At 49.8% G+C, this 15339-nt stretch overlaps 2 protein-coding genes across 3 annotated transcripts in view; one reads left to right on the top strand and one right to left on the bottom strand.

The window, feature by feature from the left end:
* The window catches only part of SLC31A1 (solute carrier family 31 member 1), a 37934-nt gene extending 24107 nt beyond the window's left edge, over positions 1 to 13827 (bottom strand). The window contains exon 1 of one of the 2 annotated variants that reach the window (XM_038744746.1): positions 13773 to 13827. The gene's annotated coding sequence lies outside the window, so the exon portion shown is untranslated. Of the gene's footprint in view, positions 1 to 13442; positions 13486 to 13772 lie in introns of those variants that run through there. The other variant, XM_038744745.1, reaches the window with a different exon arrangement.
* A 36-nt stretch (positions 13828 to 13863) lies between these two features.
* FKBP15 (FKBP prolyl isomerase family member 15) overlaps positions 13864 to 15339 on the top strand; it is a 54002-nt gene continuing 52526 nt past the window's right edge. Inside the window, exon 1 of the mRNA XM_038744747.1 lies at positions 13864 to 13946. Within this exon, the coding sequence (XP_038600675.1) occupies positions 13894 to 13946 (53 nt within the window). The 5' untranslated portion in view covers positions 13864 to 13893. The remainder of the gene's footprint in view (positions 13947 to 15339) is intronic.

Raw genomic sequence — 15339 nt, 5'->3', positions numbered from 1 at the left:
TCCTAATGCAGTAGGAAACGAAAAACAAAACTCTCCTGTCATTCTCACTTGCAATCTATGACCAAAAGCTGTGGATTTTTCCTCAAAGAATATTTGAGGAAACATATAGCTGCTATTCTGGCTCACACACTCATCTTACCACAGCTGAAAGACTGTAGCAGCTTCCTTGCTGGTCTCTCCACCTTCAGCCTCTGCTCGTTTCAGCCCAGGCACTGCACTGCCCTGCTGCCCGGACCATTTTCCTGGAACATTTCCCTCTCCACAAAATGAGGGTGATTGCCCATTTCCCTCCATATCAACAGCACCAGGGCGCTCCGCCAACTTTCTCCACTGTGCCAACTGATTCGCCTCACTTGCTACTCTTTTGCTTGCTATCTCCTCCTCCCTAGTCCACCTCCTGGGTGGTATCCTACTTTCATATTGCCTGCCTCTGACCCCCGGTTCACATTTCTCTAGGGTCTGGAACCTCTCTCATCCAAACACAAATTCTCCAGACCTCAACCCCTCACATTTCAAAGCCCTCCTAAAAATCCCACTGCCTCCAAAAAGCTTTTCCTACAAACAGGTCCCCGAATCTTCTCAACCCTTCAGTCACCTTTTGCACTCATGTCCACTCTCAGCACTTGGGTAAATATATATAGCTGATTAACATTCAATTTTATTTAATTCTATGTCTGCCTGTCCTTGTAAGCTCCTTATGGGCAGGGACTGTCTTGTGCTTAGTGCAATGCATCAATAAATACCACAACTATACCACTTAAAAAAAGAGAAGGCTCTTGCTTTAGCTAACTCCTCTCCCGAAGCACTCTTTTTCAACATCGATAAGCACTGACCATGTTATGTGAGGCACTGTTCTAACTGCTGGGGAAAATCATCAATGGTATTTGAGCACTTACTGTGTGCAGAGCACTGTACTAAGTGCTCAGGAAAGATACAAGTTAATCAGGTTGGACCCAGTCCCGTCCCACAGGGGCTCACACTCTTCAACCACAATCTTGTGAGTCAACATTTAAGGCCAAGAACATTTTAAAATCTCACATTCTGTGCAGAACTGGGCTCACTGCTGGTGCTATTCCTCTAAGAATTTTGTCACCACAGTGACCAACTCCCCACTCAACTCTATTGTGGTGGCTGGGAAAGAGCAGGGGTATCTGTGGCATTGGGGTCTAAGCACCCAGAAGCTCCTATTTCCTAGACCCATCCCCATCCTTTTACACAAAGCGATCAAGTGTACAGCTGAATTCCTCTCAAAGGTCTTTGGAAAGCAATGTGTTTACCTGGCCAACATGCGACTACTCCAACTGGATACGGCAAACAAACACAAACGCAAAGGGCGGGGAAGTTATGCAATAGTGTAAGGGCCTACGTCCAACAGGGACTGGCCACTTCACCTGCACAATTGGGAGTCAACACCTGGTCCTGATTATCTTGTATCTACCCCAGTGCTTAGTAGAGACTGGCACACAGTAAGCATTTAACAAAATAGCACAACCATTAAGTAGGAAACTCCACAGAATATTAGCTAGCTAAAATACAAAAAAAAAAGTGTAGAGAAGACATCCAAGGCCCTACTTGAACCACTTTCTCAATGGCTTCATGGAGTCTTTAGTGTATGCGTGGCCCCGCTGTCCGTCCGCTGGGGCCATCACTTGGTGAGGCTTTGGCACCTCCGCCCTGCAAGGCCTTTTCTCCTGGCCCAATCCCTCTCCCTGCTCCTTTAGGCCCCAGCTTGGTCCTACATCTTTGCCAGATTGGCTCTCCGCCTTGCTGTCAGATGTAGAGTCTCCTGGTTCCTGCTCTCCACCCTGTTTTCCTTCCTCCTTAGTGGCTAGTGGTTCTGTGCTCAGTTCAAGAATTGGCTGTTTCCCGTCCTTTTCCCTTGCCCTACTGACTACTGCCCCTGCCTGTGCAGCCCACCTGGGACCAGACTGTGTGCAGGGAATGTGTTTATTGTTGCATTGTACTCTCCCAAGTGCTTAGTACAGTGCTCTGCACACAGTAAGCGCCAAATAAAGACATCTGAGTGGCTGAATGAACATAATTTAGGCAAAACAGTTTGCACCATTTATTCACCCTATCCTCAGCCTCACGGTACATGAAACTCTGTGGTCTAGTGGAGGGAATCTGGGCCTGGAAGTCGAAGGACCTGGGTTCTAATTCCAACTCAGCTACTTGCCTGCAATATGACCTTGGACAAGTAACAACTTCTCTGTACCTCAGTTTTCTCATATTTAAAGTGGGGATTCAATGCCTGTTCTCCTACTTACACTGTGAGCCAGAAGTGAGGCAAGGATTACTGCATCAGCCTCCTCTCTGATGGCCCATCCTCCAGTCTCTCCCCGCTTCAGTCTATATTTCACTCTGCTGCCCAGATTATCTTTGTACAGAAATGCTCTGGGCATGTCACTCCCCTCCTCAAAAATCTCTAGTGGTTGCCTGTCAACCTACGAATCAAGCAAAAACTCCTCACTCTCGGCTTCAAGGCTCTCCATCACCTCACCTCCCTTCTCTCCCTCTACATCCCAGCCAGCACCCTCCGCTCCTCTGTGGCGAACCTCCTCACTGTGCCTCGTTCTCACCTGTCCTGCCATCGACCCCTGGCCCACGCCCTTCCCCTGGCCTGGAATGCCCTCCCTTCACACATCCACCAAGCTACCACTCTTCCTCCTTTCAAAACCCTATTGAGAGCTCACCTCCTCCAGGAGGCCTTCCCAGACTGAGCCCCCTTTTTCCCCCTCCTCCTCCTCCCCATCCCCCCCGCCCTACCTCCTTCCCCTCCCCACAGCACTTGTATATATTTGTACAGATTTACTACTCTATTTTACTTGTACATATTTACTACTCTATTTTGTTAATGATGGGCATATAGCAGTGTGGGTCAGTGGAAAGAGCACGGGTTTTGGAGCCTGAGGTCATGGGTTCAAATCCCAGCTCTGCCACTTGTCAGCTGTGTGACTTTGGGCAAGTCACTTCTCTGTACCTCAGTTACCTCACCTGTAAAATGGGGATTAAGACTGTGAGCCCCCCCGTGGGACAACCTGATCACCTTGTAACCTCCCCAGTGCTTAGAACAGTGGATTCAATGTGCTATGACACATAGTAAGTGCTTAATAAATGCCATTATTATTATCATATAGCTGTATTTCTATTTATTCTGATGTTTATGACACCTGTCTACATGTTTTGTTTTGTTGTCTGTCTCTCCCTTCGAGACTGTGAGCCCGTTGTTGGGTAGGGACCGTCTCTATATGTTGCCAATTTGTACTTCCCAAGCACTTAGTACAGTGCTCTGCACACAGTAAGCACTCATGAAAGGACTATAATAATAACAGCCCATGGTCTTTCCACTAGGCCATGCTCCTTCTGATGCCATCAACTATCTAGTGCTTGACACTTAGTACAGTGCTCTGCACACAGTAAGCACTCAATAAATATGACTGTACCAAGATGGTGGCTCCCTGCAACCCCGAATGACAGGGTGAGAACACCACGCACGCAGTGACGAAGAGCAACTTATGCCAGCTGCAGAGGGGGCTAAGCCACAGGTTGGAGAGTGCCAGGGCATCGGCTAGCTCAGGTGCGATGAATGCCACTCCCACCCGCTCCCCTCGGCACCAAGTCTGGGATGTAAGTTCCCACTCCCATCACCCCTTTCCCAACCTTGTCAGCCAGGTGAGGCAAACACTGGTCCTACCAAATCCCTCTGCCCCTTCCTTTTTCCACTGCTCCTGCCGGTGCTAAAGGGAACTATGAATCTGCCCCATGGGATGGGCAGGAGCTGGACTGTGGCCTCCGCTTCCCTCCCCTTCTCCCATCATGCCCCTTCCCTCCCCACTCAATTCTGTCACATTTTTTGAGCACTTACTGTATGCATGGCACTGTATTATGTGCTTGGGAGAGTACAGTAACAATATAACAGGCAAATTCCCTGCCCACAATAAACTGATAGTCTAGAGGGGGAGACAGACATTAATATAAATTATGGATATGAACCTAAGTGCTATGGGGTTGGGTGGTGGTGAATAAAGGGAGTAAATCAGAGTGATACAAAAGGGAGTGGGAGAAAAGGAAATAGGGCTTTGTCAGGGAAAGCCTCTTGGAGATGCAACTTCAATTAGGCTTTGAAGGTGGGGAGAATAATAGTCTGTTGTCTAATGAGAATAATAGTCTAATAGAGATGAAGAGAGGGTGTTCCAGGCCAAAAGCAGGGCATGGGCGAGGTCGGAGGCAAGGTACTGTGAGTAGGTTGCCACTAGAGAAGTGAAGTGTGCAGGCTGGGTTGTATTAGGAGAGTAGCGAGATGATGAGTGCTTTAAAGCCAATGGTAAGGAGTTTCTGTTTAATGCGGAGGTGACTGGGCAACAACTGGAGCCACACGGACCGAACGTTTTTGTAGAAAAATGATCTGAGTCTCCTGACCCAATAACTTTTCAGAGCTGGGAGGGGAAGGGGAGAAATCACGGGTTGCAGGCAGGAGTGGGAGGAGTGATGGGGTAAGGCTGACCCAAAGAGTTGTGGGACATCCTGTGGAGGGGAGGACTGGGCATCCCTCCCTCTGACGGATGAGGGAGGAAGAAAGTCCCTCCCTGGGTGAGGAATCTTCACTTAGAGCAGTGAACCTGGGTCCTGGGGGCCCCAGGAGCCTCTGCAGCCACCAACCATGGTACCTGGGATGTGGCCTTCTGGGGGTGAGCACCCATTTGCCCACCCAGTGGTCCTCTCTGACCGACATGGTGCTATCTATTGCTGAGGGGCTCTCTGAAGGGTGCTCACTCCATCCCCCATCCGCCCTCCCTCCTTCCCTTCTCCCCTTTCCCTAATAAGATCACCTGCCCCGTGGTGAGGGACATGAATTGTGTGGCTCTGTGTAAACCAACTGCTCCACAGAGTTTCATTTTTGTTTGGCTCATCTGCAAAATAAAAGGTTGCCAATCCCGGCTTTGGCCCATTCTTATAACCAGACCATCATTAGAATTACTCCCATATTACAGCAGCGACAACTAAAACTCTGAATGGGGAAAGCACTGGCCTAGAGTTAAAGTTTTCATGCTAGTACTGCAGGATTTTATCTATCAGACTGTGCTGCCACTTTAAAGAGCTTTTTAAAGGGAATTAACTATTAACTAGGCAGCCAGACACAGAATGGGAGAGCACAGAGCTTTGATTGTATTTCTTTTTAACACCAGAGGTGGGCAAAAAACAAGACAAGGTGCCCTCATCAGGAACGTCCCTTTGTTCAAACTATATAAAGTTTGAACAGCCCAAATCATAATGTTTGCCTGCTTATGAATTGCTTGGGAAGGAGGTGCCCAAGGGCAGGAGACAGAATTTGCACATGAATTTTGGAAGGCCTCTACGTACCATTTTGTTTGAGAAGGGCTTTTAAAAACTGAAATATAATTAACGCTCAAAAGTCTCACGGAATTTAGGTTGCCAGGAATACTTTAATTAATGAAGACCGTTTAGTGAATGATAATTAGGTTAATGGAACAGGCCTGGATCAATTAAAGGAATGTTCAGTGCCTAGGGTGCATAAATAGACTTTGAACAGCTTTGAAATTACACATCTAACATACGCATCATCCCATGCCAGTTCTCTAATAACTTCTAAGACTGTCTTCTGCTTGAGTCTCCCCACCTCTGACCCACTGCCTTTTCCCAGACCTGAAATGCTTGCCCACCCCTTCTCAGCGCTGTCAAACTACCTCCCTCCCAACCTTCAGAGCCCTCCTCCTACAGGCTTTGGCTTTCAGGTCTTCCCAAATTAACCCCCCTCCCACCCCCATCCTGCTTATGCCACTGCTTAGTTACCTTATTGTTGATACCTTCACTCTCTCTCCTACTATGCACTTGGCAACCTGTTTCTGCTCCTTCCCCCTACTAAATTATAATTCATTCATTCAATCATATTTATTGAGTGCTTCCTCAAGGGCAAGGACTGCCTATTCCCTCACTTTCATGCGACCGGGTGAAGTGCGCAGCACCCAGAGAAAGCTCGGTGGATACAGATGGCTCTAGCTGGTTCACCCCAGAGTCTCTAGTCTGAAGTCCACCCGACACGCAGGCTTGCCTCTATTCCTGTTCAACTCCACTGTCCCTCTGAGCTGCCTTAGGGGAGTGTGCAGCGTCCAGCCAAGTGGCACTGCTCCCTTCATGACCTGCTGAGTCCTCGGCCCCTGTGACCCAGGGGACTCCTTCCATCCACTAGGATAAGATCAGTTGGACAAAGGTCCATACCAGTTTGGGATGCAACCGAAGCCCTTGAACCCAGTGACTTGTTCTGTAGGAACAATTACCATTCACGACTTGGGAGCAGAAGGGTTGAACGTGCTTGTGCTAGAGAAGCAGCATGGCAAAGTGGAGAGGGCAAGGGCCTGAAAGCCAGAAGGTCACTGTTTCTAATCCCGGCTCTGCCATTTGTTTGTTGTGCGGCCTTGGACAAGTCACTTCACTTCTCTGTGCCTCAGTTCCCTCATCTGGAAAATGGGGATTGAGGCAGTGAGCCCCATATGGGACAGGACCTGTGTCCAACCCGATTTGCTTATATTCACCCCAGTGCTTAATACAATGCCTGGCACAAAGTGAGCACTTAAGAAATACCACAATTATTATTACTATTAAGAACGTGCAGATTTGGAAGTTTTGGGGAAATAAGCACTGACTTCACCCAATGCAGGCTGCTCTGGACCACCTTCCAACCTCCTCTAGGAACTTCCATTTCAGATGTCTGCAGTTTAACATTTGCAACTCACAATGCTGGATTGCACAACATTCCCTGCCCATTAGAGCAAAGTAGTATTCTTCCAGTGCAGTTATTGCACAGGGAAGGTAGGTGGGGTGGCCACTCAACCTTTCCATTGCCCTCCCTCCTCAAATTCAACAGACAATGACTCTCAACCCGCTTCAAAGCCTTATTGAAGGCATATCTTCTCCAAGAGGCCTTCCTTGACAAAACCCCTCTTTTCTCTTCTTCTGTGCCACCCTGACTTGCTCCCTTTGTCCTCCCCCAACCCTTGTCCAAGCCCCACAGCACTTAGGTATATATCTGTAATTTATATTAATGCCTGTAGTCGTACCCCCACCAAACTGTAAGTGGGCAAGGGAATGTGTCGGTTCATCATTGTATTGTACTCTCCCAAGCTCTTAGTACAGTGCTCTGCCCCCAGTAAGAGCTCAAAAAATGCAATGAATGAACCTTTTTTTTCTCTCCTGACTACCGATGTTGCATTGGTAAGTATAAAGGAGTCTGTAAAGGACCTCCTTCTCACCTCATCTTCAGCTACTCAAGAACATTTGTTTTTCCCTTGGGTATGTGCACACCTACATTCCTTCCTGAAAAGAATTTACTGAAATGTATGGGAAGGGGCAGGGGAGAAAAGGTTAAGTATGGTAGCAACAGAAAGTTGTTTATCGCCTAGGACCCCCAAGTCAGTCAACATTCCAATTTATCCACCAGTCAGAAGCTTCTTCATGACCCATCTTCCCTTAACTTTAGAAAACTCATGTGGGTTCCTGAGACAGTGTTATTACCTCCATTCACCTGGGAAAATCAGGACTGTAGCAGCAGGGCAGTGAATCTCTGTAAGGGCTATTTTTCATTTCCATTACAACTTGGATAAATCACTTGATCCGCAGCAAGACCTTAACTTTGCAAGGCTCTCCTGATTGGAAATGGTGTTGGGGGTGGGGGTACAGGGAGCTGTCACCCTTGTCTCCTGGATATATATATATACAAATACATATCATGTTAAGTAGGATTTAGAGCAAAGTCCTAAGTTCAGGGCACTCAACCAGCCATGCCAAAGAAAATGGGATGTTGGTACTGTTTTTTGGCCTCTCAATGTGAACAGAAGCTTTAGCATCATGACAATGATACATTTGAAAAGGCCTGGAAAAAAAGTCTTGTAAGATGGATATTTCAACACCGCTGTGAGGCTGGGTCCCATGTATAAAGCTATCTCACTAAGTTTGAGGAAGATATTCTAATTTGTCAATGAATTGAATGAATGAACAGAACTGGCAGATGCATTTCCTGAGATAATCTCAATACGCAGGTGTTTATGGAGTCTATGTACCAGATCTCAGCATTATTAGACCCAATCCAATTCACCCAGGCCTCAGTTCGCCCTCATCCCAAAACCTGAATCAGGGACTGCAAAGACTCATCACTGTGAGATCCACTCTCCTCCAGTTGTTTCGCTTTGTCAAAAGAGCCAGAGCCTGGAAGTCAAAGGACCTGAGTTCTAATCCCACCTACGCCACTCGTCTGCTGCGTAACCTGGGGCAAGTCACTTAACTTCTCTGTGCCTCAGTTACCTCATCTGGAAAATGGGGATCAAGACTGTGAGCTCCATGTGGGACAGGGACTGTGTCCCACCTGATTTGCTTATATCCACCCCAGCGCTTAGTACAGTATCTGACATAGTAAACGCTTAACAAATACCATAATTATTATTTTTATTACAGGACAGGGACTTTGTCCAACCTGATTAGCTTGAACCTATTCCAGGGCTTTTAACAAATATAATAAAACCCCTTACCCCCACGTGGTCATCAGGACACCCCCTCCTTCCCACCACAGCACCCCGCAAAGTAAAGAAGGAACTCGGCCGAAGCTGGGCCCCGGGGCTGCCGTGTCCCGGGCGGAGGGCACAGGGCAAGACCCCCGGGGATGGATGCGGGGGGATAGAAGCCGCTAGAATAATAATGATGGCATTTATTAGGCGCTTACTATGTGCAAAGCACTGTTCTAAGCGCTGAACTATTAGAGATGCACTATTAGAGATGCGCTAGAAGAGAGGGGAAGTGCAAAGAGGGGGCTACCCCACTCACCGCTACTCCAGCCGCCGTCTTGCTCAACTGCAGACCCTGTCCCCGTCCGGCCCCGTATATCGAGACATCAATCGATCAATCAATCAAGGGGGCACCGCCTTTAGCTCCACCCTTCCCCTCCCCTCCCCTCGAGACTGTAAACTCCTTCAGATCCCGTCGACCAACCCTCCAATACGGTATCGTACCCTCCGCAGAGCGGTCGGCACTCAACTACCCTGATCCATTTACCCTGATCCCCTTCCACCCTCCCTCCAGAACCTGAACAGGCTTAAGAAGGTTCATCACCGAGAGATCCACTCTTTGCCTCAGTTGTCCCACCTTGGAAAATGAGGGCAGGATGATGATATTTGTGGTCTTTGTTAAGAGCTTTCAATGTGTCAACCCTAGGCACGAGATAATCAGATGAGGCACAGGCCCTGTCCCCATGGGGCTCACAATCGAAGTCCAAGGGAAGAGGTATTGAATCCCCGTTTTACAAATGAGGAAACCGAGGCACAGACGTTTATGTGATTGCCCAGGGTCACACGGCAGGCAAGAGATAGAACCGCTCAAGCGTTTAGTACAGTGTTCTGCACACAGTAAGCGCTCAATAAATACGATTGAATGAATGAACCGGGATTAGAACCCCGGTTCTCTGACTTTCTGGTCCGTGCTCTTTCCACTACGCCACGTTGCATTTCGAGTCCTGAAGAATCCCGGACAGAGTAATTGCCGAGCACTATTTTTCCTTTTCTCCCAATTCATTCAATCGTATTTACTGAGCGCTTACTGTGTGCAGAGCACTGTACTAAGCCCTTGAGAAGTACAAGTTGGCAACATATAGAGACGGTCCCTACCCAACAACGGGCTGACTGCGAGCCCCTCGACAGACGGAGTCCGTGTCTAATTTCCATCTCAGCGCTTAGTTCAGTGTTCTGCGGGGAGCTGGAAATGCAATCAACCCCTGATGCCCAAACGGTTTAATACAACACGCCCAGAAGGAGGGACTGGAAAGCCGGAGCAGTTCGGTTTAGCCCAGAAGAAACGGTATCAGTATCTCCCAATCCTCTAAATCCAAGGCCGGTAGTCTCCAGACACCCGTTTCAGGAGGAGGGGGCTAAACAATCCCCAAATAAAGACCTAATTGTTGCCGAATTGTACTTTCCAAGCGCTCAGTACTCCGCACACAGTTAAGCGCTCAAAAAATACAACTTGAACTAATGAACCTAAGGAATAGAAAGAGCTCAATCTTTCGGGTGACGACGGGCTAAAGGAGACACCGGTTGCCCGTTCCTGCCTTAAACAACGGTGGAAAAGGATAAGAGGTCAACGTAGAAGCGGGAACAAATCGATCAATCAATCAATCGCATTTATTGAGCGCTTACTGTGTGCAGAGCACTGTACTAAGCGCTTGGGAAGTACAAGCCGGCAACATATAGAGACAGTCCCAACCCAACAGTGGGCTCACAGTCTAGAAGGGGGAGGCAGAGAACAAAACCAAACACACTAACAAAATAAAATAAATAGAATAGATATGTACAAGTAAATAAATAAATAGAGTAATAAATATGTACAAAAATATATACATATATACAGGTGCTGTGGGGAAGGGACGGAGGTAAGGTGGGGGGATGGAGAGGGGGACGAGGGGGAGAGTAAGGAAGGGGCTCAGTCTGGGAAGGCCTCCTGGAGGAGGTGAGCTCTCAGTAGGGCCTGCTCGGGGGGGTCGCGTAACTAGCGAAGCGAAGTTTCAAGGAGGCAGTTGAGGGGGCAGGTAATTAGCACCTGAAAAATGTCCGCTTTCCACCACCCAGAACCAGAGGGAGAAGTTGAGGTGGCAGGGGTCGGCGCTGCGCCGGAGGGGCGTCCTGCAGACCCCACTCTCCGGGAGAACCCAGACGGATTCAATCAATCGTATTTATTGAGCGCTTACTGTGTGCAGAGCACTGTACTAAGCGCTTGGGAAGTACAAGTTGGCAACATATAGAGACAGTCCCTACCCAACAGTGGGCTCACAGTCTAAAAGGGGGAGACAGAGAACAAAACCAAACATACTAACAAAATAAAATAAATAGAATAGATATGTACAAGTAAAATAGAGTAATAAATATGTACAAACATATATACAGGTGCTGTGGGGAAGGGAAGGAGTAAAGATGGGGGGGATGGAGAGGGGGACGAGGGGCCTGCAAGCCCTTCCGTCGGTGGACCATGAACCATCTCTGGTTTGGCCCATCTTTTTGGCCCAATGAAGCTCACCCTCGGTCTTCCAAGCCCTCCCTACTCCTGCCCAACACAGAAGCAGCATAGAGTAGTGGATGGAGCACGGGCCTGAGAATCAGAAGGTCATGGATTCTAATCCCGGCTCCATTGCTGTCTGTTGTGTGACCTTGGGCATGTAAACACCTGCTCTGGGCCTCAGTTACCCTATCAGTAAAACGGGGATGGAGACTGTGAGCCCCACATGAAACAAGGGCTGTGTCCAACCCGATTTGCTTGTACTGTCCCAAGCGCTTAGCACAGTGCCCGACACATGGTAAGAGGTGAACAAATACCACAGTTATTGTTAGTAGGAGCCTACTGTAAAGAGTACGGGCCTTGAAGTCAGAGGACCTGAATTCTAATTGCACCTCCGCCACTTGTCTGCTGTGTGACCTTGGACAAGTCGCTTCACTTGCCATCTCATCTATAAAATGGGGATCAAGATCGTGAACTCTGCATGGGACGGGGACTCTGTCCAACCTGACCGGCTTGAATCTACCCCGGAGCTGTGCACAGTGCCTGTCCCTTCAAGGCCCTACTGAGAGCTCACCTCCTCCAGGAGGCCTTCCCAGACTGGGCCCCTTCCTTCCTCTCCCCCTCTCCATCCCCCCATCTTACCTCCTTCCCTTCCCCACAGCACCTGTATATATGTTTGTACATATTTATTACTCTATTTATCTTACTTGTACATATCTAGTCTATTTTATTTTGTTAGTATGTTTGGTTTTGTTCTCCGTCGCCCCCTTTTAGACTGTGAACCCACTGTTGGATAGGGACTGTCTCTATACATTGCCAACTTGTGCTTCCCAAGCGCTTAGTGCAGTGCTCTGCACACAGTAAGCGCTCAATAAATACGACTGATTGATCGATTGGCACGTAATAAGCGATTAACAAATACCTTAGGGTCCACCCCCCCACCCAACCCCACGTGGTTTCTCAGTCCGAGGCCCGTGACCACGGGCCAGGAATGGGGACGGGAAAGGAGGCCCGGAAGTGGGAATGGAGGGCAAGGTCGAGGAGGTGGTCATCACAATCCCCCCACCCCCCCAAAAAAAGGAATATCGCAAAGGAAGGAAGGAAAGAATTCAGCCGGCGCTGGCAGCTCGGAGGGGAGGGAACACCGCGGGGAGGGCCCAGAGTATGGGCCGGGGGCGGCCGTGTCCCGGGCGGAGGGCCCAGGGCAAGGCCCCCGGGGATCAATCAATCAATCGTACTTATTGAGCGCTTACTGTGTGCAGAGCACTGTACTCAGCGCTTGGGAAGTACAAGCTGGCAACAAGCTGGAGAGGCAGCTTGGCTCAGTGGAAAGAGCCCGGGCTTTGGAGTCAGAGATCATGGGTTCGAATCCCGGCTCCGCCACGTGTCTGCTGTGTGACCTTGGGCAAGTCACTTAACTGCTCTTGAGCCTCAGTTACCTCTTCTGTAAAATGGGGATGAAGACCGTGAGCCCCCACGTGGGACAATCTGATCACCTTGTATCCCTCCCTGCGCTTAGAACAGTGCTTTGCACATAGTAAGCGCTTAACAAATGCCATCATCATTATTATTATTATATAGAGACAGTCCCTACCCAACAGTGGGCTCACAGTCTAAAAGGGGATGGAGCAGGGCCCGGGGAGTGCGGGGATCAAGGTCGCTGTCCTTCCCAAGCGCTTAGTACAGTGCTCTGCACACAGTAAGCGCTCAATAAATACGATTGGTTGATAGAAGAGAGGGGAAGCGCGGGGGGGGGATCAAGGTCGCTGTCCTTCCCAAGCGCTTAGTACAGTGCTCTGCACACAGTAAGCGCTCAATAAATACGATTGATTGATTGATAGAAGAGAGGGGAAGCGCGGGGGGGGGATCAAGGTCGCTCTGCTTCCCAAGCGCTTAGTACAGTGCTTCGCACACACTAAGCGCTCAATAAAGACGATTGATTGGCAGAAGAGAGGGGAAGCGCGGTGGGGGGGGGGGGATCAAGGTTGCTGTCCTTCCCGAGCGCTTAGCACAGTGCTCTGCACACAGTAAGCGCTCAATAAATACGATTGATGATTGATAGAAGAGAGGTGAAGCGCGGTGGGGGGGGATCAAGGTCGCTGTGCTTCCGAAGCGCTTAGCACAGTGCTCTGCACACAGTAAGCGCTCAATAAATACGATTGATTGATAGAAGAGAGGGGAAGCGCGGGGGATCAAGGTCGCTCTGCACACAGTAAGCGCTCAATAAATACGACTGATTGACAGAAGAGAGGGGAAGGGCGGGGGGGGTGGGATCAAGGTCGCTGTCCTTCCCAAGCGCTTAGTACAGCGCTCTGCACACAGTAAGCGCTCAATAAATACGATTGATTGATTGATAGAAGAGAGGGGAAGCGCGGGGAGGGGGCCGCACTCACCACCACCTCCGCCACCGCCGCCGTCCCCCCTCACTGTCCCCGTCCGGCCCGAAGGGTCGGCCGCCGGCTCCCGCCAGGCCCCGCCCCCTCCTCCCGGAGCCAATCACCTTCGAGCGCTCGCGAGCCGCCCCGCCCCCTTCCCCCTATGACTGGCCGATCCCTAGACCCCGCCCCCTCTCCCCAGAGCCAATCACCTTCGAGCGCTCGCGAACCGCCCCGCCCCCTTCCCCCCATGACTGGCCGAGCCCCAGGCCCCGCCCCGCTCGGGGAATCACGCGGCCTCATTGGCCCTCCGGCACGTCACGTGGCTCTCCCGTCGGCCCCGCCCACCTTCCCTCCTGACGGGACGGTCGCTGGCCGGAAAGCGGCGGGGCGAGCGCGGCGGCTTTTGCGACAGGGGCCGGGGCCCTGAGGAGGAGGCCGGGCCCCTGAGGAGGAGGCCGGGGCCGCGATGTTCGGGATGGCGGACGAGGACGACGCGGATTTCCTGTCGCCCGGCGGCGGGTGAGTGGCGGGGGTCCCGCCGACGTCCCCCACAGTGTCATGGGGGAGTCCTTTAAGCGTCGCCCCCCTTCCTCCATTCCCTCCGCTGCTTGCCGACCCCATCCTTTCCCCCCCCCCCCCGTTGCCGGGGGGCGCCCCGCCTAGCAACCCTGCCGGGATCTCGTCCCCCTCAGTCCCTTCCCTAGTTACGTCATCATCATCATCAATCGTATTTATTGAGCGCTTACCGTGTGCAGAGCACTGTACTAAGCGCTTGGGAAGTCCAAGTTGGCAACATAGACAGTCCCTACCCAACAGCGGGCTCACACTCTAAAAGGGGGAGACAGAGAACAAAACCAAACATATTAACAAAATAAATAGAATAGACAGGTACGTCCCAGTTTGTGGACCCTCCATGATGATGACGGTATTTATTAAGCGCTTACTATGTGCAAAGCACTGTTTTAAACGCTGGAGGCCCCCCCCTTAACTCACTGCCTCTTTCCGGCCCTCTCCCCTTTAATAATAATAATGATGGCTTTTATTAAGCGCTTACCTTGTGCAAAGCACCGTTCTAAGCGCTGGGGAGGTTACAAGGTGGTCAGGTTGTCCCTCGGGGGGCCCACAGTCTTCATCCCCCAATTTACAGATGGGGTAACTGAGGCGCAGAGAAGTGAAGTAAATGCGATTTAATACGATTGACGATGATGAAGTGACTTGCCCAAAGTCACACAGCTGACGAGTGGCAGAGCCGGGATTTGGCAGACAGTTGGCAGAGCCGGCAAAGCCCCTTTACTTTAGCATAACTTTATCATTTACATTCCAATATTCTACCTCCTCCAGGAGGCCTTCCCAGACTGAGCCCTTTCCTTCCTCTCCCCCTCGTCCCCCTCTCCATCCCCCCCATCTTACCTTCTTCCCTTCCCCACAGCACCTGTATATATGTATATACGTTTGTACATATTTATTACTCTATTTTACTTGTACATGTCTATTCTATTTATTTTATTTTGTTAGTATGTTTGGTTTTGTTCTCTGTCTCCCCCTTTTAGACTGTGAGCCCACTGGTGGGTAGGGACTGTCTATATGTTTCCAACTTGTACTTCCCAAGCGCCTTAGTACAGTGCTCTGCACCTGTATATATGTTTATACATATTTATTACTCTATTTTACTCGTACATATCTATTCCATTTATTTTATTTTGTTAGTGTGTTTGGTTTTGTTTTCTGTCTTCCCCCTTTTAGACTGTGAGCCTACTGTTGGATAGGGACCGTCTCTATATGTTGCCAACTTGGACTTCCCAAGCGCTTAGTACAGTGCTCGGCACACAGTAAGCACTCAATAAGTACGATTGATTGATTGTGTTTGGAACTATTAGGGCCCCAGAATACCCAAACATATTGAAAATCTGCG

This window comes from Tachyglossus aculeatus, chromosome 4 (assembly GCF_015852505.1).
Source record: "Tachyglossus aculeatus isolate mTacAcu1 chromosome 4, mTacAcu1.pri, whole genome shotgun sequence".
Classification (NCBI taxonomy): Eukaryota; Metazoa; Chordata; class Mammalia; order Monotremata; family Tachyglossidae; genus Tachyglossus; species Tachyglossus aculeatus.
The sequence above is the reverse complement of the archived record's forward strand: the minus strand, read 5'-3'. Positions and strand labels throughout refer to the sequence as shown.